Source organism: Prionailurus bengalensis, chromosome A1 (assembly GCF_016509475.1).
Source record: "Prionailurus bengalensis isolate Pbe53 chromosome A1, Fcat_Pben_1.1_paternal_pri, whole genome shotgun sequence".
NCBI classification, from domain to species: Eukaryota; Metazoa; Chordata; class Mammalia; order Carnivora; family Felidae; genus Prionailurus; species Prionailurus bengalensis.
The window spans coordinates 129242145-129266596 of NC_057343.1; the positions used below are offsets into that span (position 1 = coordinate 129242145).

Here is a 24452-nt window from a genome sequence, read left to right on the forward strand (position 1 = left end):
ATTTCCTCCATCAGTCTATAAGTTTCAGGAGGCTCCAACTATGTCAGAGGCATCTTTGTATCACTCTCATATCTAGCAGAGGCTCTGAATATAGCAAGTGGGCAACCAATGTGTAAAATGCTTTGGTTAAATGAATATTCAGGAATAAAACCATCTTCCCGTGCAAACATATGCATTTAAATTCCAAAATAAAAGACACACACACATGCACAAACTTTGACAAGATCCACAGAATTTTCCATAGTCTTTAACAATTTGACAGAAATGAGAGATAACTGAGAAAATTTAAACTCATAATTTTATAATTTAAGTACAATGTAGTCCACTTAATTAAGAATTCAACTCCATTTAGGCTGTAAATAGATATTTAAAATTATGTATTTGTATTGATTTATAATACAGACATAGGTTTTCAAGGATTCATAGAGCTTCATGTCATAAGCCAGATTTTGTAACTGGCCTCTTTATTTGTTAGGTAAGTAAACCCAAAGGCAATGAAGTCTTGAAAAGTGGATGAAACCCCAAAAGAAACTCTATGTGACCTACAGAGCACTTTAATAAAACATTGTCCATGCAAATCCTATATCCAGTGATACTCATTTTGACCTACTGATGTTTCCATGGAGGATACTTCTGCTAGCTGTGATTTCTCTTCATGTAACATCCCAGCTCTCCACTTCTATTCTCATAATTTAGAACCCAGTTCCATCACATGTTGCTGTTAGGTCTCTGGCAAGTCAAACATTTTAAAGACTATAGGCAGGTTAGGAGAGGTTGTACAATGCAGGATGGAAAGTATTATGAAAACCAAACTCTCCTGTTTCGTCTTGTATTTGTGCTTCCTTTTGGTCTTTTCCCTTCTTGGGTCCTTGGGAATTGTGTGCATGTGTAACAGTACCTACTACATGGTCTCTTTTTAGCACAAGTTGGATATGAAGAGTCCAAACAGGAAAACACTGAAGGAATCCTGAGGCCCTCAGAGAAATAAATTATAGCTGCTCCTTTAGCTCTGCTTTCTGTCCTTTGTTCTTTATTTAAGAAAAATAAGTTATTTCCCCCATTTATCAGCTCTCATCTTCTCAAATTAAAAGCAAGTGAAATCAGTAAAGGTCATTTAAAGGCAAGTGTAAACCTGGCAAGTTTAAGAGAAGAGGCCATGGTATAGATTAGTGGCCTGGGGGGGACAAACTGAACTACAGGAGCTTACAGTGAGGAAAAATTCAGGTTTGCTGTACAATGCTAGCACTGTGTTACACAACTGAGGCCCATCCCATAAGTACTAATTGTTTAAAGTCATACAGGCATAGGCAGTCCTTCAAATTCAACTATAAATATAACAAAAAAGAAAAAAATAGGGAGAAATTCAGAAACGTGCAAATATCATTGTTTCTGGGGCAAAACTCTATCGACCAGTAGTTTGGGTTTGCCACCAAGAAAAAGTAAGAACAAGAGAATTTTAGGAAGTAATATCTGTGAAGAAACAAACGTAGGCAAAATGAATTTCAGGTCTTCATTATAGAGTTTATAGGTTTGAAAAAAAAGAAACCCAGGCTATTGAAGAATTCATACTTCTGGGAAACATTTTCCCATGCACTGTATCTATAACAACTATTAAACAAGTTCTCTTTCTCTATTAAGAAAGCCTCCAGAACCAAAAATTCCCTGGAGAACTTCTGTGCCACCATTTGCCTCGGGCTTCTTTACTCATGACTGCAACCCATCTCTGGAAACTGGGAATAACAGGTGGTCTAAAATCACTTATGATTAAGGGTACCTGCAGTGTGCCAATGATGTGAACGTTCACACATCTAACCAATATACATTTAACCAAGATGATCCTTTAAACCAGGACAACATGAGAAAGTGACATTACAATACAACAGAAAACCGATTTTTCCCATTGAACTACAGAATACTTTTCCAGAAGTATTTCACCTCTTTCCAGAAATATATAAAGTTAACTGCAAAACAGTAATAGCACAGTGTTCATCAAGCCACAGAACAAATCACCTTGTTTTCAAAATATTAACGTAAACTTAGTGTCAAGTGCATCAGTGTACTAACCAAAATTACTGTTGCTTTTGAACAGTTGATACAACAAAAGTGCTGTGTGAAGTCCTATCAGCAAAACTGGTGGCAGCTTCCAAAGAGATCCATTAAAAATTGTTAGTGGTATGAAATAACGACTTATCAAAAATTCACGTCATGTTCACCAGTGTTAGCTCTTAAGAATGGGAGTTTAACTCCAGGGTATATATACTCTTCTGAATATAATCAACAAGCAACAAAGCCAGCGCCCACAGTTAGAGGTTTTCAGACCTGGCAGAAGGAATCTATTGTATGGCATAGATCTCTGTCCATGCTCAAAATATCTAACGATATTTCTCATCTATACCGGACTTCTTTGAAAAGTACTATACTGTTTCATATCCTCCTTTCACTATAACAAAATGTATTAAATAAAACCTTTAGATTAGATTTAAAAGCTGCTGAAAAACCGCCTGCTTTAGGCTCTAATTATCAGAGGTCTGTTATCTGGGAGCTTTGGGCTCTCAAATATCAGAAACCCCAATAACTTATCATAAAAATACAAGCTCTTGGTTTTGAAAAATATACAAAATGCACTTCACATGGAAATAGCTCTTGATTGTCAAGGGAAATAAGATACCAGTCTCATTCATAGATTCGTGTTGTGTTTGCATTTCAGTGGTCTTTGTTTTTGCAGACTCCATTTTTCACAGTTTTGGGCAGCCTCTGACCTTTGGTGTAAGCACGGTACCAAAAATGGAGAAAGAGCAGCAGAAAGATGCACCCATAACTCATAATGATGTACAGAAAGACTGGAAACTGGTACTTGCAATCCTCCATGAAAAAGAACTGGCCTATGTGGATAGTGACAATAATGAACTGGGCCTAAGAGATGAAAGAATGAGAAATATTATTCAGATATGAAGTCACAATGGAGCAATTATCTAATGCATTCTTTGGCTGCTTACATTTAAACACTCTCCAACCACATCTAGCGTACTGCTGGGTAGGGAATTTTATCTTTAAATCTATCTGCCCTCCATGGATGTGAGAGTGGGTAGGACAGTGTCAGAATCCAGACTGGAATTGGGAACCACTATGCAGTCCTGCCAAACTCTATAACTCGAGCGGGGCCCCATGTAAATGCCCTGGAGCTGTGAGGTGCAAGAGGCCTTTTGTACCCAGAGGAAGGACCATCAGAGCAGGTTTTCTTGGCACGTCTCTGACTTGAGTCCTCGACTGAGGAAATGCACAAGGAACCACTATCTTATGGTCTTACTATTTCTAAAATAATTTCAATTCAAATATTCTATCTTGCTGTTGGACAAGGTATTTCAATTTTGGGGAACTACAAACATTCTAATTACAGCCCCAGCAATTTTGTAGGAGCCAAAGCATTTCTGAGTCCTTATATCTGCCACCTGTCATCCACAGTCATAGATAAAAATATATCCTGCCAATGGCAGGAGAAAATCTGTAAGGAGTGAAACATTACTGATCACCGTTCTAGTGACGCCCAAGGGCTCTTTGTCCCAGAACATTATACACAGTCTAAAGAGGAACACTTCCAGGCTAATGTTCAGATTTTTTGGATAGCTTTCTTCTCCTGATTAAAAGGCAACATGAGTTCTGAGGGAATTTTAGAAAAGTAAACGTTTATCCATACAAATAAATAACAATTACCTATAAACTATCCAGTTGTAACCATCGTTAAGATCTTCACACAGTTTCTTTTATTATCATCATCAACTTTCCTTGCCTTATCTGAATGAACTTTTATGACATTCCTGTGCAGTAGCTATCCCTCTCATTTTTCAGACAAGAAGATGAAACCTTAGGAAGCTTAAGTGACACCCTCAACATTTGATGTAGGTGTGTTTGTGTATAACCAACATGTTTGAAATAGTAATAAACAAATGTCTATTCTTTTTTCTATATGAATAGTTTGCCCCATTATAAAACATTTTTTACAACATTTAAGAGTAATGTTAAGTGCAAAAAGCCCAATATAAAGTTGTATACGCAGTATAATGCAAACCACACAAGTGTACATATATAAGTATAGAAAAGACAAGCTATTTAGATGTTTTAATTTGTCTGCAATGAGCATATATTACTTTACAGTCAGAAAAAAATTCTTAAAAAGAAAACAATTGTGAATAATTTTCTTGATTTCATAATATCCCAAAGTAAGAATTAAAATAATTTATTTCACTATTTCCTTATACTTGGTTAGAGTATTGTCAACTTTGTCAGTATATTTATTATACCGTCACTCTACATCTTTAATGCTCTCAAAGTTACATTCCCTCCCTCAAAGTCATTTAGATCTAGAATATGGAATTTCTAACTTCTAATTTAATATTATGCCTACTGTGGTTCAAATAACTGAGATTATCTTGATCATAACTATCTTTATTTAATATAAAAGCAGAAATAGTATAAAGATGGCATAAAGATACACATTATGGTTCAACTGAGCTTCTCGGCTACCAGATACACTTCATTTGCAACACAGTTCTTGACAAAAGTTTAAACTACAGGAAAAGGATAAGGACGGGATGCAATATAGGAGCCAGACACACTATATCCCTATTGTTTTGTAACTTTTGTTCTTTATTTAGTTACTATCCTGATTCATAGGGAAGAGGAATGACTGCAATTTGGTTTTGTATCTGATTTTAAAGAAAATTAATTACTCACAAGCTGTAATGATGTCAAATATTTTTTCCACCACAAATACTTCTGGAAGGCTGGTCCCAATGCAGATAGCCCATAGTATGAATACATAACTACATGTACAGCTGTATTTAGAAAGGCATGGAAAGTTCCCAAACCACCTGAAAAATAAAATTATTATAAAATGGGGGCACTGTTCCTTAAAATGAGACTCATTTTGTCTAAATTGAGATTTTTAGAATAAATATTTCTTTAATTTTAGTAGAAAGAAATGCATCCAAAACATAAATCTTGTTAAACAGCTACTAAATTAGAGGGAACTGGATAATACATTCATTCAGTAAAATGCAAGATACAAAACTTTAAAAATAAATTAGCATGTCTATTGTTATATCTTAACCTTAAGATGGTCTTATAATTTGGATATACTTTAACAAATTAAGTTGTGTTACTTTTTTAACGTGACATATGCTAAATAATAGTAATCAAATTCATTTTTTTAGTGAGGGTTGACATATGTACACAAATACATTAATCTTAAGTGTATAATTTGATGATTTTTTTACATAGGTATACACCCCACATAACCATCACCAAAGTCTAGATAGACTATTTCCAACATCACATACATTCCTATGTCCCCCTTCCAAGAATATACCCCTCCCAAAGTAACCTTTATGCTAAAACTATAGTTCTGCCTTTTATTAAACTTCATATAAATAGAATTATACAACATATTTTGAGACTACTTTCTTTTTTTTAATATTGATTTATTTTTGAGAGAGACAGAGACAGAATGCGAGTGGGTTAGGGGCAGAGAGAGAAGGAGACATGGAATCCTAAACAGACTCCAGGTTCCGAGCTGTCAGCACAGAGCCCGACACGGGGCTCAAACTCACAAGCCATGAGATCATGACCTGAGCTGAAGTCGGACGTTTAACCGACCGAGCCACCCAGGTGCCCCAAGCCTACTTTCTTTCAATCAACATAATGTTTTTAAGAATTTATCCATGTTGCTATGTATATTAGTAGTTTGCTTTCTTACTTCTGTGCAGTATTATAGTATTACACTGTATGAATTCATCACAATCCATTCTCCTGTGCTACAAAACTTTGGCAGTAAAACCACTGGCTTTCATCAGTAGGCTAAGCTAGGTTTGCCTTAGTTATTTAAAAATAATTGTTTTTCCAAAATAAACATTTATTAATTGTTAAGTCATCTTTGATTACCGCTTCCATTTGATTATTATCAATTGTGCCTTCTTATCTTGGTTTTCTTCTTCTAACCACTATATCTCCTACTGGTCCTATTCAAGTTAGAGTTGAAGCAAAAAATCCTTGGAGAACAGAAGCAAAGATCATTTCAATTGTCTTTAGCTGGACCTGTAGTAGTGGAAGGGGTAACAAGGTGATGAGCTGATAGTAGGGGCAAAAAATGAAAAAAACACTCTTCCCTGGCATCTTTCCTAAGACGGACCATCTAGAAGAAGCTGCATTCTTTATGTATAGCCTGATTCAGCTTAGTGATGCTGATCTGAGATTTAAATTTTTCTCGAAAATATTCCACTCTTTATTCCATTACTCTTTTTTTTTTTTTAGTTTGTTTTCGAGTGAAACAGAGACAGCATGAATGGGGGAGGGGCGGAAAGAAAGAGAGAGAGGGATATAGAGAATCCCAAGCAGGTTCTGCACTGATAGTGCAGAGCCTCACGTGGGGCTTGAACCAACAAACTGTGAGATGATGACCTGAGCCAAAACCAAGAATCAGGCACTTAATCAACTGAGCCATTTATGTGCCCCTATTCCAGTATTCTTTAATTCCAGAAATAAAACAAAACCTCACAAATGTGGAACAATTACATTAGAAAAAGGACCAAATTCATAAGCATTATGTATTCCAGAAATTTTAAAGCAAAACAAAAATGGTTGCATAGTAGAAACTAATGACTTAATAATCACTCATAATCACAGAAATTTTAGATACTTCTGGATACTACCACTGCTAAAGTATTCCTTTAACCTTTTTTAAATAAAATAAATATTTTTGAGTAATTTAAATACTTCCCCCATGCCTCATTTCTGCTATACTATGCTTCATAAACTTTCCCTTACTAGAGTAAATAAAATTTCAGCCAATTCTTTAATTATCATAAAATTTTTTTTTTATTTTTTTTTCAACATTTTTTATTTATTTTTGGGACAGAGAGAGACAGAGCATGAACGGGGGAGGGGCAGAGAGAGGGAGACACAGAATCGGAAACAGGCTCCAGGCTCCGAGCCATCAGCCCAGAGCCTGACGCGGGGCTCGAACTCCCGGACCGCGAGATCGTGACCTGACTGAAGTCGGACGCTTAACCGACTGCGCCACCCAGGCGCCCCTAATTATCATAAATTTCAAGTCAGAAGAAACTGAATTAATGCAGCTTATCAACAACCTCCCACCTTTTATTATTTACATTTAGGTTAGTCTTTTTTCCCAAAATAAACTTGAATAAATAAATTATAGTGGTGTGAAAACACCTTTTCTGAGGTGATTTAAAAATATAATAGTTGTCTATTTCTGATAGGTTAGGAGTCAAGCTGCTTAACAGGCATATGACAAATACTTCTCAATTCCATTTGTGTCTCCTGGTTATACAAACACACAGGAAACCTATTTCACCTTTGATTAACAATCTACATCAGAGCCTTTCTCATTAAGACGCCTCTCCCATTTTTTGTTAGAAGACTATTTTCCATTCAGAATCTTTCACCATTTAAATGTCCTAAAATGAGGATCCCATGGACAGGAATTTAATAAAGCACTAACGTAATTAACAGTGTTTAGTAACGGTTACTCATCAAAATCAGCCATCACAATTAACTTATTTTCTTGGAAGGCTTTCCTAATAAAGTATTTTCTAAGCTTGCTTTCTTCTTTACAACAATAGTTTTGAAAAGCTAACATCTCAATGAATTACAATTAGTGCCATCACATTTTATTCCTTTGGATTAGAAAAATAAAGGAATCACCTGGGTAATTATCACAGCTCTCCATATCTCTGGAAGGGAATATGTGCATAATGAATATAAAAACCTGCCAGAGAAACGCTTTATCATATTCCAAAGAAAAGTTGGATTGCTGTTATGCCAGAAAAGTGTACAACAGGCAAACAGGAAATTAAATACTAGATAGAGATCAGCTGTGCTCAAGTTTTTGAAAGAACAGTTTAAACTGAACAGTTTCATTCTAGGAATGAAAGTCAATGCCAAACCACATTTCTGGAAGTATCTCAGCTCTTATCACTGTACTTGTCACTAAGTAGGTATAGGTGTACAAGTGTTTACTAAATTCCACATGCAAGACTGAATGGAAATGCCAACTTAGGGAATGTAAGAAGAAAGTATTTGCATTTTGTAAAGCAGAAGGGGGATTAAGGTGTGGACAACGAACCCACTACAAAGTGTTCAATGTCCATAAATAGGGTAACATTGAAAAGCAGGAATTTCTTTTTTAAAATTTCATTATCAAAAGCAATACTTGTTTAGAAATGGAAGCCTATCAATGGACTCAAAGATACACTTTTTAAAAAATCTGTGATTTGTTATTTATTTATTTATTTTTTTAACATTGATTCATTTTTTTGAGAGACAGAGAGAGAGCACAAGCAGGGGAGGGGCAGAGAGAGGGGGAGACACAGAATCCGAAGCAGGTTCTAGGCTCTGAGCTGTCAGCACAGAGCCCGATGCAGGGCTTGAACTCATGAAATGTGAGATCATGACTTGAGCCGAAGTCGGACGCTTAACGGACTTAGCCACCCAGGCTCCCCTTCAAAGATACACTTTAGAAAAGGGCTCACCCAAAAAACTGCTAGAACTAATATACAAATTCAGCAAAGTAGCAGGATATAAAACCAATGTGCAGAAATCTATGACATTTCTATACACAAATAATGTAGCAGAAGGAGAAATCAAGGAATCGATCTCAATTACAATAGCACCAAAACCATAAAATAACTAGAAATAAACTTAACTAAAGAGGTAAAAGATCTATACGTTGAAAACTACAGAAAGCTTATGAAAGAAATTGTAGAAGACACAAAGAACTGTAAAAACATTCCACGCTCATGGATTGGAAGAACAAATATTGTTAAAATGTCGATACTACTCAAAGCAATCTACGTAGTCAATGCCATCCCTATCAAAAAAACCCAACATTCTTCACAGAGCTAGAACAAACAATTCCAAAATTTGGATGGAACAAGAAAAGGTCCCAAATAGCCAAAGTAATACTAAAAAAAAGAAAACTAAAGCTGGAGGCATCATAATTCTGGACTTCAAGCTATATTACAAAGCTGTAATCATCAAGACGGTATGTAATGGCACAAAAACAGAAACACAGATCAAAGGAACAGAACAGAGAAGCCAGAAATGGACCTACAAATGTATGGCTGACTAACCTTTGACAATGCAGGTAAGAATATCCAATGGAAAAAAGACAGTCTCTTCAGCAAATGGTAGTGGGAAAACTGGATGGCGACATGCAGAATGAATCTGAAACCCTTTTCTTACACCATACACAAAAATAAACTCAAAATGGATAAAAGACCTAAATGTAAGACACAAAACCATCAAAATCCCAGAGGAGAAAACAACCTCTTTGACCTTGGCTGCAGCAACTTCTTACTAGACATGTCTCCAGAGGCAAGGGAAACAAAAGCAAAAATGAACTACTGAGACCTCATCAAGATAAAAAGCTTCTGTACAGCGAAGGAAACAATCAACAAAAGTAAAAGGCAACAGACAGAATGGGAGGAGATATTTGCAAATGACATATCAGATAAAGGGTTAGTATCCAAAATCTATAAAGAATTAATCAAACTCAAATAATACAGTGAAGAAATGTGCAAAAGACACGAACACACGCTTTTTGAAAGAAGATATCCAGATGGCTAACAGACATGCGCAAAGATGTTCCACATCACTCATCATCAGGGAAATACAAATCAAAACCACAATGAGATACCACCTGACACCTGTCAGCATGGCTAAAATTAACAACTCAGGAAACAACAGATGTTGGCAAGGATGTGGAGAAAGGGGAACACTTACACTGCTGGTGGGAATGCAAACTGGTGCAGCCACTCTGAAAAACAGTATGGAGGTTGCTCAAAAAATTAAAAATAAAACTACCCTATAACCCAGCAATTGTACTACTAGAGGTATTTATCCAAAGGATAAAAAAATGCTAATTCGAAGGGGCACATGCACCCCAATGTTTATAGCAGCACTATCAACAACAGCTCAATTATGGAAAGAGTCCAAATATCCACCAACTAATGAATGGGTAAAGATGTGGTGTGTGTATGTGTGTGTGTGTGTATGTATATATGTGTGTGTGTGTATATATATATATATATATATATATATATATATATATATACACACACACACATACACACCAAAATATTACTTGGCAATCAAAAAGAATGAAATCTTGCCACTTTTTTTTTTTAATTTTTTTTTTCAACGTTTATTTATTTTTGGGACAGAGAGAGACAGAGCATGAACGGGGGAGGGTCAGAGAGAGAGGGAGACACAGAATCGGAAAGAGGCTCCAGGCTCTGAGCCATCAGCCCAGAGCCTGACGCGGGGCTCGAACTCCCGGACCGCGAGATCGTGACCTGGCTGAAGTCGGACGCTTAACCGACTGCGCCACCCAGGCGCCCCAGCCACTTTTAACAACCTAGATGGAACTAGAATGTATTATCCTAAAGCGAAATAAGTTAGTCAGAGAGAGATAAATATCATATGATTTCACTCATATGTGGAATTTAAGAAACAAAACAGATGAACATAAGAGAAGGGAAGGAAAAATAAGATAAAAAGAGAGAGGGAGGCAAACCATAAGAGACTCTTAAATACAGAGAACAAACTGAGGATTGCTGGACGGGTGCTGAGTGGGGAGTTAGGATAAATGGGTGATGGACATTAAGGAGGACACTTGTTGGGATGAGCCTGGGTGTTCTATGTAGGTGATGAATCACTCAATTCTACTCCTGAAATCAGTATTACACTATATGTTAACTAACTTGGATTTAAATAAATTTTTTTAAAAATTCAAAAAAAATCACTCTAGATAATCTAGGAAAAAAAATGCTCAACTCTGTTCTTCAAATAAAGTCCATTTTCTCCATTATAGAACCAATAGATATTCAATTTAGAAAAAACAGAGAAGGATAAAGGTGGAGAGGGAAACCACTTTTTGTGCACTATTTCTAAATCACTGTATTTTGAGGTACTTCCTCCCAATCTTTTTTAAATTTATATTTATTTTTCAGTGTTGTGATGTAACATTCTAGTCTCAGAGAAGAAATCTGCATAAATAAATTATAAGGGTGTGAAAGAACTTTTGCTAGCATACTTTAAAATAAAATAAATACCTATTTCTGATAATTTTGGAGTCAAACTGCTGAAAAGAGAAGATGAGCTAAATGTCCCTTGATATCACTTGAATTTCGCAATTATATATACACAAGAATTCATAACCATTTTATTAATGGATGGTATTTTTTAATTTTTGGCCAACACAAATGAAATGTCAATGAAAATCCTATTCAAAGAACTGATATGCATGTGAGAGAAAACAAAAACATATGAAGTTAAGTATAATAATGGAGACTAAGTAATATAGCTATCCTTGATTTATGAAATGGACACAGAAGAGACTATCTTATTATAATGAGTTACATTTTTACATACATTATAAGGAAAAACAGTGACTTTCACTTTTTAAAAATTTGTGACACATAAATGCCAGTTTGGGGCAAGGAAATACTTCACATATTGGAAAATCTGATGCCCAAAGGCCATAGTAGAGACAGCCTTCTGGCTTCTCTAGGTTCTGGTATCTCTTTCATGCCACTAGCTTATTCATACCCTCTCCTGTTACAAGATATGCAGATTTTTCCCTATGCCTACAGACTCTAAAACTCAAAGAAGAGTTCCTCAATTGTGGTTTCTCTTTTTAGTCATACAAAGTCAGAATGCATAATAGAGGTGAGCTATTTGCAGAAATTTTAAAGTATTATCTAACTCGAAGACTTCTTAAATTTAATAAACTCACGTAAATAAATCTCCCAACCAATTTTTGCTAATACGTGTATATCCTTGGGGGTATCATTTATTTAATACTTTATGAGAGGGTAAAATTACTCAATCTGTTTTTCCGATTCTAGATGTTCAGAAGCATAAAATGAAAACCAAATGAACAAGAATCTGTTTGCCAAGCTTTTGTTTTAAAGTACTTTTAACTTCAAAAAATATCAAAATAATATCCTTTAATATGGTGGGATATTTAACAAAGTTTAGACAACCACAATTTGACACATCTTTACAGAATTGGTAGGGGATGAAATGTGAATGCAAAAAAGACTAGAACTTGAGATCAACATTCTAACTTCCTGGAAACAATTAGGAGTATTTATCTATATATCTATGAAATTAAAGCTTGTACCATTTTTTTTTGTTTTTATTTAGTTAATGACATTTAAAAGAACTATCTGGGGAAAGAGTAAAACCCAAACAAAACAACTAAAGGATATGAGTAGAAGACTATACCTAAAAGTCATGTGTATCTAAAGAGGGGAGGGTGGAGGAGGGATCTAGGTTAAAAGTTTATGTTTCAGGTAATAATGAAAGTCAGAAGTTTGAACAAATTAATTCTTTGATGTTTTGAGTTTCTTCTAAATCACATTTCAGGACAGAATTTGTGTTTACAATATACAAAAATGTAATCGCTCATTACACATGATCCCAAATCTCCCTTGGCTACCTGCAGCAAATTTGACTCCAAACCACCAGGTCCATGGCATGATGGTATGATGGAAGACATGCAGGAAAGTCACTTGGCTATTTTTCTTACGCAGAACAAAAAAGATCTGAAATAATTTTAAAAAAATCAAGTTCATATAAAATCATGCAATGATATATCTACTGTTATAAAAATATTGGCAAAGTACAAACTATTTCCCATCATCACTTGCACTGAAAGAGCTGCCTTAGAGAATGCTCACAGAAGCAGCTGATTCTCCAAGGGGTAGCTCAAAAGCTCATTAGTATGAAGGAACTTTGGTATGATGCCTAGTCATGGGAGAATCAATAAAAAGGTGTTAAAGAAATTGAATGCAGATTTTAAAATCAAAAATGGAAAGTGAAGAACATAGCCAAAGAATATTGAAAGAATTATTATTGGCAGGAAAACATCCACGTGGATTTTGAAGTACATGGGAAAGCAGAGAGTCTCAATTCTTAAGACACATCCTACTAATTTAGATAAGGGATTAAGCAAACTGAAAGAGGACTTGCAACAAATCAAAAGTTAGCATATTATTAGTAGATAAAGATGAAAAGGGAAAAACTTGAGGGGTTTTATAGAAACAGGATGGAGAAAAAAAAAGTAGCCTAGGAAAAATGAGAAGAGCAGCAAAGGCACCATCCAGATTGAATGCACCCGCGGTTTGCAGAAACTCTACAAACAAAGAGGAGAAAAGGCAGGCAAAAGCAGGGGGAAATTTAAATTCGAGAGCAGAATTAAATGTTCAAAAAATACTGAAAATTCAGAATACCAGTATTGAGTCGGACTTCTAAATACAGACTAAACAGAGCAGCACAAAAAAAGTATCCATAGTAGTATTTGAAAAATGTGGTTCAGGGAAGAACACAGAGGCACCAACAATTTTTTTGTGGAACGTGGAACTGAGAACATGCAAAGCAGAAAAAATGAGGCCGAGAAGCATTTGCTTATTATGCACATGGAAGAAGGCAGCATGGTGCAACGGAAAAGCCCCAAACCAGCTATCTGGGACCCTGACCCCAGACAGTAGCAGCATTCCTCTGGGGAAATTACTTACCTTCCTGGCTTCAATTTACTTTCAGATTGAGGGCTCTGAACCAGATTAGAGGTTCTCAACCCTGGCTGTATATGCCAATGTCCAAGAAGCTTTTCAAAAACACCATGCCTGGTTTCTAACTATAGACCATCTGGCACCAAATCTCTGGAGGTGGGACCCAGGTTTTTGTTGTTGTTGTTGTTGTTGTTGTTGTTGTTTTCTAATGCAGTTAATCCTCTTGCCTCAGCCTCATGAAGGCTGAGAACCACGGAACTACAGTAGAGGTCTCAAAGTGTGGACCCTAGGCCAACAGCAATAACATCACCTGAGTACTTAAAAGAAATGCAATTCTTGAGGCCAACATAGGACCTAGCAAATCAGAAACTCTAGAGGTGGGGTGCAGGCATCTGTGTTTTTAACAAGCCCTCTAGGCAATTCTAATGCATGCCCAAGTTTGAGAACTACTGTATGCTATACTCACTAAAGTCCTTTCCAATTCCAACATTATGTGATTGTTCAGGTGAGAAGGTGAAGCATGTTGAGATTTGCTACAAGAAACATATTTGTATGTACTCTGAAGATAGAACACACTTGTCTGTCTTAGACAGACAGAACTGGTTCCAGATAACTAAGACCCACATATCCCAAAGATATGATAAATATCCAGCTTTCCTAAGCTACTCTGAAAACAGAAGTACACAGCATTCTCCTCTCATCATGTACCCTACTCCATGGCACTTGCTTCTCCCAGAGCCCAGTCATCCAAATTCAGAGCTGATCTTCAAAGGATCTTATGTGGGAAGAGAGAACACCTAGTAAGCATGAACTTCAGAACGGCAGTTGGGGATAGTTTTGATATTACCAAAATTACTGATACCCCAGGGATGATATCCTAATTTATGTTTAAGAATTATGAAGCATTTATCCTCTTAAAGGAATATGGATGACAGAGTGCTTTGCTTTACACTGGCAGAACCCAAGGTAAAATGTTTTCTGCTCTTTGATTCCTGAGCTTGCTTCCCAAAACACCTGTCATCCATCTCCATAAAGATACACAGTTTTGCAATGTATATGACAGTTACGTGCTTATCCTAATCAGGCAGTAGATACATAAAAAAACCTTTTGGAGTTTGCAAAAGACCAGAAAAAAAAAAAAGCTTATCCTATCTATTCTCTAAAATTACTGATAATAAAAGGTAAGAGATAATAGGAGTTCTGCCTGAAGTACAGAGATAACCAAAGTTATCAGACAACAACTGAACTCTAGCAGTTTATTGCTTCCATTGAGACATCAAACATTTACCAAATGTGGTGACCACATACTCACAGTATCTAATAGCTCAATAAATTTGGAGAAGTAATAAAGCCAACAGGTGCGTACCATCTGCAGAAACACACAAAGATACAAATTTATCTTATTTTTATACAGAGGAAAATTTTATTTTTTTAATTTGGCAAAATACACATAACCAAATTTACCATCTTAACCATTTTTAAGTGTTCAGCTTGGTGGCAGTTAGTACATTCACTTTGTTGCTCAACCAATACCACCATCCATCCAGAGAATTCTTTTCATCTTGCAAAACTGAGACTCTGTACCTGTTAATAAGTAAGATCTCCCCTCCCACCCATGGGTCCAGAAAACTACCATTTTACTTTCTGTCTCTGAATTGGACTACTCTAGGCACCACATGTAATAGAATCATACGGTATTTATCCCTTCGTGCCTTGATTATTTCACTTAGCATAATGCCCTCAAGGCTCATCCATGTTATAGCATGTGTCAGAATTTCCATCTTTGCTAAGGCTGAATAATATCCCATTGTATGTATATGCCATGTTTTCTTTGTCCATTCATCTGTCCGTGGACATGTTAATAATGCTGCTATGGACAGGGGAGTACAGATACCTGAGTCCCTGTGTTCAATTCTTTTAGGTATACACCCAGAAATGGAATTGCCAGATCATATGGGAATTATATTTTTACTTTTTTTGAGGAACCAGATATGAATTTGTTTTTAAGTCCAGGAAGTTAAAAAATAAAAGTACCAATTTTCATTAAACAGAAAACTACACACCTGATTTCATTTGATTCTTTCTGATAACTTTTAGTTTTCTCTCAATACATATAATCTGACAGATGAGTCATTTACTTCTTCTGAGTTCACATTAAGTGTTAAAAAATAGAATCTCAGAAGTTTTAACATTTAATTTGAGTTACAAGATATTCCAAAGAGAAACTTACCCTCAGTGCTAAAGGTGACTGTGAGTAGTCAACAATTTCACATCGAAATGAATAACCTGTACCCCAGCCAGACATCACAAACTGTAAGAGAGCACATGCATATTAAAGAAGGAAGCATTTGCTCAACAGCTATAATGAAGGTAGTTTTGATTGTGCCTCCTCACCACATTCTCAGCTGAGCCAGCATTCAGGTCAGTGGGAAAGCCAGGCTAGAACAGTTAGAACTAGCAACTCAATTGATAGTCAAAGCAACAAGAATTTTCAAAATTGTACAGTCATCTATTATTTCTATCAACTGTGTTCATATTCAAGTGTCCATTTCTTAGGATGATTATTCTGATATGGTGGAGAATAAAACATTGGGAGTGTTTTGCCTCAACAGCAAATACTGGTAGGTATATGTCAGTATATGTACATGTGTGTACATCTATATATGCCCATTAGTATATTTGTGTACTCTGAAGGGAACAAGTGGGTCTGAAAACAGTCCTTTCTGGTGATTTCCAGTCTTCTCAATTAGTCAATAAAATACATAGGCAAACCAAGATTCCTCACGGTACTCATAAGAGCGTTACCATAACTGCATTTTCCTGTCCTTTACTAGTGGGTATAATGTGAAGGGGTAGTCTGTGGGTCTTAAAATCAAGATTGATGAAACACAAGACTCAGAGATCAGTTCATCTTTGGATTCACATAACAAGTAAGAGAGGAAAATGTTATCAGTAAGAGTGCAATTTGGCATGCCTTAATTCCAGCACACCCACTAAGGAATCATAGACTAGTGGTGGGAAGAAAAAGCCTATTGTTGTTATCTGAACCTCAATTCAAAGATTTATATGGACATTCTTTTAGTATGATGGTGGGAAGTTCTTTTAAAACACTATCTGATTCAAATAAAAATTTTAATAAAATTTTAAAAAATGAAACAGTATCTGAAAATGAAAAGCTAAGGGCTCTAATTTTATTTTTTCTAGTATGTTTTTTTTAATATATGAAATTTATTGTCAAATTGGTTTCCATACAACACCCAGTGCTCATCCAAGGGCTCTAATTTTAAATTAATGCACATATAAATGGTTGGTTTAACTTAGTATCCTCACAATATGATCAGCTCATCTCTGACATCCTATTCTCTCAAGTGCCAGCATCTTCTTCTTCAGTATAATAAATGCCTTCTTTTTCAGTATAATGGTGACATCATTTTCTGCCATTAATGCACATTTTAAATTTCTACTTTTAGTTACTATTAAAGCTAAAATGAAAACTTTATCATAAATTAATTTTTATTTTTTTAAAAAAAATTTTTTTTCTTTTTTTCAACGTTTTTATTTTATTTTTGGGACACAGAGAGACATAGCATGAATGGGGGAGGGGCAGAGAGAGAGGGAGACACAGAATTGGAAACAGGCTCCAGGCTCCGAGCCATCAGCCCAGAGCCTGACGCGGGGCTCGAACTCACGGACCGCAAGATCGGGACCTGGCTGAAGTCGGACGCTTAACCGACTGCGCCACCCAGGCGCCCCGATAAATTAATTTTTAAAGGCAAAAGTTTATGAGGCATTAGCAGAATGATATTTTAATGGTAAAAAACAAAAAGAAACAAAGGAGCTAAAACAACTGTTTAGATTGTGGTGTTCAAAATCATACCATCCTTTTCTGATATCAACTCCGAGCTTAATTCATAAGATATTTAATCTCACTCTTAACTTGGTCAATTACGAAATCTTAAAAAAAGATTATCTTAAGATTCACAAAAGTATAAGACATATTTTAAGAGTGAGAAAAATAACTTACAAAAACAAGTCAATAAGTTTTTCCTCAAGGGAACAATGGAATGTGGTGGAAAAACAGCTAATTCTGTTGTACAAAATCCTGATCTGTCAGTGAGTGTCATATTCTCTTCCATTCAGACTATCTTCTAACTGATGCAAGTAAAACTGAAAGTCCACTTACTTAATGGGGATGCTGGCTCTCCACCATACCCTACCCCAAATAAACATGGAGCTGGACAAGAGAAACCCTGTGACATGGGCTCCTGGGTGGTCTTCACCAGTGTCTCTCTATTAATGTCTGACTGGTGCCAAGTAATTAGCACATTCAAAACCATCACTACACGATAAGACACGTGGGATCCTTTAGTCTGGTGTACTTCCCTTTCACCTTGTTCATATTTTCCCTAACATCCCTAGTGGAGGTGTTTCCTCTGTAGACCTAATGCAATTGTGCTACACCCAGTAAACCATGTGTTCGGTGTTCTGGAGATGACATCCTGACCAGCTGTCAAAGGTCTTTGTTTAAAGACAGAGTGAAGCCTAACGCCTTCCTGATATTAAGATTAAGAACATTTTAACAGTCTACAAAACTTCTGACATATATGTCTATATTTCAGGCAATTAAGAAGAACGAGTGATAATGTTCATTTGGCAGGTAATAAACCCCAAAATTGGCACATAAGTAACTCTAGTATGAGTGATTAATGGGAGATAGAAACTGCCAAATTCAGATATTTTCAAAACTTCTTTTACATTGCAATTGTTAAAACAGGAAACCAAACTTACTGGCTATAATTTAATTACTTCCTGAGAAATGTATTTGGGGATATCACATTGAATGGCACAATCAGACACAGAGCATAAAGGGACCTGAGAGACAATCTGGTTTAATCCTGACTCTATAAAACAGGAGAACTAAGGCCCGGAGAGGTTAAGTAACTTGCTCAAAATGAGGCAGCTGGTTAGTAGCATAACTGGTACTAACTGGTCCCTGGTCTCCTGGCTACTAGGTCACTCTCTTATAGGCTCTACAGGTTATTTCCTATCTCTCATAACCTGGTTAGACCACCTCTATTACTCTTTCCCTTTCAGTTATTCATGATCCGGAAGGGACAGTAAGGTAGCTTGTAGTTAATTTTGGTAATAAAGTAGAAGAAATAGAAGGTAGCAAGGTAAGTCCAGACTGCAGGGAGGCCGGTAATGAGGCTCCAGCAGATTTAAGGTGACTCAATCAGGTGGATTCGCAGCAGGAATCAGGTAGGAGGGATGCATGTGCAGAGGTCATGGTGTCAAGAGGGGCCAGAGGGGTCATGGTGGGCCCTAGAGAGTTCCAGTTCTGTGGAAGCATAGGCTATGCTGCAAAGAAGTAACTAAGGAGTAGAGGATGAGGGAGACCACCAGTATTAGAAAAGAAGCAAGGAATCACAGAAAACCAGGTAAGTGAGGCTGGGTGAAGGTTGTTAATAGCAGAGTGGGTGAGAGAGAAACCATGAGTCTACTCTTGGGTCCTGGAAGATCATCATCTCTCTTTATTAACAAAGTAACAATTAAGGGACAGACTCCCTCAGGTACTTCTTTGTAGGAGTCTAAATTCCCTGTCCCTACAAGGCCCATCTAAATCAAACCTAAACAGTCTACCATCTTACAGCTCATCAGAGCTTCCTACCATGGTGATGGTAACTCATTACAGAGTCAGGATGAGCTCCTGATGTCAGACAGACCTGGATTCAAATATTGGTCCTCCACTAATACTACAGTAGCTATGCTACTTTGAGTAAGTTACTTAATTTCTCCATGTATGAGTTTCCTGAAAACTAACACGTATGGATTCATTCAATCATCTATTAAGACTAAGTATGTGCAAGTCCCCAAACTTAATGTTAATTTTTCTCACTACTTGTGAGGTAGAGTATATTGAGATCCTCTATACCCAGTCTATACATAACAATTTTTTTTGGCAAATACTTGCTCTAGTGAGCTAAATTTCTAAAATTCCTTAAATCTCAAAGAGTCATCACTATAATTATAACAAGACATATAATGACAGAAAAACAGGAAGACTCAGGCAAAATTCTCCCATTAGGAATACTTGAAGACACTTGCCTCATAACACATATACATAGAAAATAGCACTATGGAAAAATTGTACGTTATCATCGCTTTCTTGAGTTCAAAGGGTTTTCGATTCTCCATGAGCTTTGGTCCTAGAGAAGTGACAAAATAGACATAGAATCCCAGGATGATGGTTTGTGGCAGAGGTGAGGACATGAGGAGCCAGTCTTCAACTCTTGGATCTAAAAACAAAATGTAAGTGCACATTCATTGAGCCAAGAAATAACTGACAGCAACCAGCATTTCTTAAACAAGCACCTAGATCCTAATGTTGACAGCAGACTATTTGGTCAATGATCACTACTGTCTTTGGAAGCCTAAGAGTAAGGGCTAGGAGTAGGGCTCCTACTGAAGAGTAAAAAGAGTAGGGCTGTTACCACCACAGGCCTCAAAGGGCAAAGGGAGGCAGGTAGTGGTTACCAGAACCCAGGAGTCAAATGGACAAGCCCTCCAGAAGAGGAGCTGTGACCTTCAGTGGAGGGAATGGGCCAACATAAGGCAACTATGGAAGTGACTGGGGAATTAACATCTCAATACCACTCTCCTCTCTCTCTCTTTCTAGTTTCCTGGGGTTCTCCATTGGTTGAAACCAACCAGAACCAGATGGTAGGAGAGTAAGCCTGTGGACTCCTCACGGTCCAGCACAGGATACAGAGTAGATCTGGGGAACAGAGGACATGCAGCAAAGTTCCACCATCCATCTATAACCACTAGCAACATTTTAGAGTTTCTCCACCCAGATATTCTTTTATATATAAAAATATGTTTGTGTTTGCTGTTTCTTGACTTTCTTCTTTCCCCAAGAAAACTGGGACATGGGGCGCCTGGGTGGCGCAGTCGGTTAAGTGTCCGACTTCAGCCAGGTCACGATCTTGCGGTCCGTGAGTTCGAGCCCCGCGTCGGGCTCTGGGCTGATGGCTCAGAGCCTGGAGCCTGTTTCGGATTCTGTGTCTCCCTCTCTCTCTGACCCTCCCCCGTTCATGCTCTGTCTCTCTCTGTCCCAAAAATAAAGAAATGTTGAGAAAAAAAAAAAAATTTAATAAAAAAAAAAAAAAAAGAAAACTGGGATATTTCCATATATTCTGTATCACAGAATCAGAGAACTGAAAGGGACCTTAGCGTTATCTACTTAAAGTGTGAGTCTAGGTGTCCAAAATAGGCTAACTAACCTGACATTTGGGGGGGGGGGAACTATATTGGCCTCATAACCATGTAAAGAGAAATTCACCTGGTCACTGCTCATTCTAGACCAGGAGAATTAGATCAGTTAAAAATTGCAACTTGAGGGGCACCTGGGTGTCTCAATCAGTTAGGCATCAGACTCCTGACTTTGGCTCAGGTCATAATCTCACAGTTTCTAAGATCGAGCCCCACACTGGGCTCTATGCTGACAGCATGGAGCCTGCCTGGGATTCTCTCTCTCCCTGTTTGCCTTTCTCCCACTCATGTGCTCTCTCTCTCAAAATAAATAAACATTTTTTTTAAAACACTGCAACTCTAGATAAAATGTGCTTTGGAGATGAAAAGTTCAGCACAGGGAATATAGTTAATAATGCTGTAATGGTGACAGACGGTAACCACTCTTATCATGGTGAGTGTAATGTAAAGAACTGCTGAATTAATATCCTGTATATCTAAAACTAATATAACAGTGTATGTCAATTATACTTCAATAATGAAATTTTTAAAAAGCATTTGAGAAAAAAATATATATGCCAAATCAACAGTGGACTTGCAAAAATAACAGGTATTCCTGAACAGGAGAAAAACAGAAAAATATTCAAATAGATCATAAAATATTTTTCTGAAAAAATGAAAATCAAAACTAATCTTTATGTCAAAATACTTACCATGTATCAGGAAGTAAATACTAATGAATAAACAAATACAGATGTATGTACAGTTCTTGTATTGCAAGGATAAACAAAATTTCTATAAGTATGATGAAAGAAGCAACAAACCTTAAAATGAAAAAATGTCAGACTTGTCCCACAAGTTTCAACACCAATTGACCACAAAAAAAGGATCAATATATATATAGACTGATAGAAAAATTGATATAATCTAAGCATTCTTTTTTTTTTTTTTCAACGTTTTATTTTATTTTTGGGACAGAGAGAGACAGAGCACGAACAGGGGAGGGGCAGAGAGAGAGGGAGACACAGAATCGGAAACAGGCTCCAGGCTCTGAGCCATCAGCCCAGAGCCCGACGTGGGGCTCGAACTCACGGACCGCGAGTTCGCGACCTGGCTGAAGTCGGACGCTTAACCGACTGCACCACCCAGGCGCCCCTAAGCATTCTTAATATATTTAAAATGTTGTTCAAGTAGAAAAGGAAAAAAAAAACATTAAAGTCAAACTTGTTATTATTATTTCTAATATGAGCTATTATTACAGGATAAATAATTTGAGTAATTATTTTAATGCCTCAAGTATAAAAAGTGACCAAACTAGCAGTTAAAAATACCTTAAAAGGGGCACCTGGGTGGCTCAGTCCGTTGACCGTCTGACTTCAGCTCAGGTCATGATCTAACACGGCTTGTGAGTTCGAGCCCCACATCGGGCTCTGTGCTGACAGCTCAGAGCCTGGAGCCTGCTTCAGAATCTGTGTGTGTGTGTGTGTCTTTCTGCCCCTCCCCTGCTCATACTCTGTCTCTCTTTCTCAAAAATAAATGAACATTTAAAAAGGATACTCTTATGAGATAATTGGCAAAATATAAATACTGGTTGAATTCTTGATGATGATGTTTTATTTCAATGTAATTATAACATTATGGCTATATTTTGATGTCTGAAAATATTTTTATTTTTTTAAATATTTTCTAAAGTTTATTTATTTATTTTGAGAGAGAGAGAGGGAGGGATGGGGCAGAAATACAGAGGGAAAGAGAGAATCCCAAGCAGGCACCACACTGTCGACACACAGCCAGATGTAGGGCTGGATCTCACCAACCAGGAGATCACGACTTAAAATGAAATCAAGAGTTGGACACTTAACCAACTGAGCCACACAGGCACCCCTGAAAATATTTTTTTTTTATTAAAAAAAATTTTTTTTAATGTTAATTTATTTTTGAGGTGGGGAAGGGCAGAGAGAGAGAAGGGGAGACACAGAATCCGAAGCAGGCTCCAGGCTCTGAGCTTTCAGCACAGAGCCTGACATGGGGCTTGGACTCATGAACTGTGAGATCATGACCTGAGCCAAAACCAATAGTCAGGCACTTAACCAACTGAGCCACCCAGGCACCCCTAGAACATTTCTATGGAGACCTCCAAAGGCACCTGGATATTTGGATCTGGAATTAGGAGAGAGATCTGGGCCAAGGATGTACTATTGGGGGTCATTATCACATAAAAGATGAACCATAGAGCCATGCAAGTGGCTGAGGAAAGAGCATAGAATAAGAAGCCTCAGTGATTCAAGTCAGAATCTTGAGGACTCAATCTTCACAGGAGGAATGGTACATGAGAAAACTATAAAAAAGAATGAGGAGTGGCCAGAGAGGCAGAAGGAGAACCAGAGAAGTAGGCTATCTGGAGGCCAAGGGAAGAGTTAATCTTTGGAAGGAGTCAAAGGATAAAATGAAGCAGAGAGACAAAGTAAAATGTAGACTGAAAAGTGATACTGGATTTAATAAAAGGAAGTCACTGATGCTCTCAGCAGGAACAATTTCAGTCAAGTATCCTACACAAGATAGAAATTCAACAAAAGTTTGCTGAAAGACATTCATAAAAACACAAAGTCTTAAAATTAAAATCTTAAATTAAACCTTAAAGTTCTTAAAATTAAAATTAAAATTTCTGATGTGCTGTGTTAGTGTGTTAGTGTGTTGTCGCTTCTGTTAGTGACCATCCTTCTCTTCAACAAGTTCCCCAAACATCCGGGTACCACGTGCAGTGTAAACGGCCATGAGGAATGCTAGCCACAGGCCTGTAACTCACCAGGGAAGTCTCCATAAATAAAAGTTGTCACACAAATGGGGACTTAACGGACAGAATCAGAACTGCTCAAACTTTGTTGAATTTTTCCTGTCAGTGGATAATCTGAAGCTTAGAGGAGCATTGTAAGCCACAGGAATATGTCTAGTTTTTATCTCCAATGAAATAAAGACTGAAAACTAGTACCAAAGAAGACCACTGGTAGGACATTAATATTATCGTCTTTGGATGGTAACAGTATGGATGATTTTCACTTTTTGCCTTTTTCTTTAAGCCATTTAAAATGTTGCTGTTCTTAAGACATCGTAGGCATGACTGAAAACTAGGGTTTTTTGTGTGTCGGTAAAGGAACTCCTGAACTAAAGATATATTTTATTTTATTCTTTTATTGACACATCAGGGGGAAAAATATCAAATGACATCATCTTTCTGTTTTCCTTTGGTAGCAGTAGAAAGAAAACAAGCCAGGAAAAGCATGCTGGGCTGGCTCAGGAAGCAGGAAAAAAATAGAAAAACACTTTAAAATGAATAATTTTTTCCTGTAATTTAACATTTTAATCATATACCTTCTATCAATATCCTACGTGTAACTTTCACATTTTGTAAATTTAAAAATACCATTGTATCTTTTAACAAAAACTAGCTAATTTCATGCTATTTTCATAAGACAATATACCAAGTTTGGGGGTTTTAAAATCCTATTTTCAGTGAGCTTTGGAGTGAGCGGGCCTGGGTTCTGACCCTGGGCTTTCCCACTGACTCGTGTGATCTGGGGCCACTGACTTCACTTTTCCGTGCTTACTTCC

General features: G+C 37.0%; 1 protein-coding gene across 2 annotated transcripts in view; it reads right to left on the reverse strand.

The window, feature by feature from the left end:
- Positions 1-231: 231 nt before the first annotated feature.
- The window catches only part of ELOVL7 (ELOVL fatty acid elongase 7), a 77953-nt gene continuing 53732 nt past the window's right edge, over positions 232-24452 (reverse strand). For both annotated transcript variants that reach the window (XM_043590910.1, XM_043590901.1), the window contains exons 3-8: positions 19698-19888; positions 15823-15903; positions 14905-14961; positions 12521-12626; positions 4732-4868; positions 232-2913 (exon numbers count right to left, since the gene is read on the reverse strand). In XM_043590910.1, coding sequence (XP_043446845.1) covers positions 2704-2913; positions 4732-4868; positions 12521-12626; positions 14905-14961; positions 15823-15903; positions 19698-19888 — 782 coding nt within the window. In that variant the 3' untranslated portion in view covers positions 232-2703. The remainder of the gene's footprint in view (positions 2914-4731; positions 4869-12520; positions 12627-14904; positions 14962-15822; positions 15904-19697; positions 19889-24452) is intronic.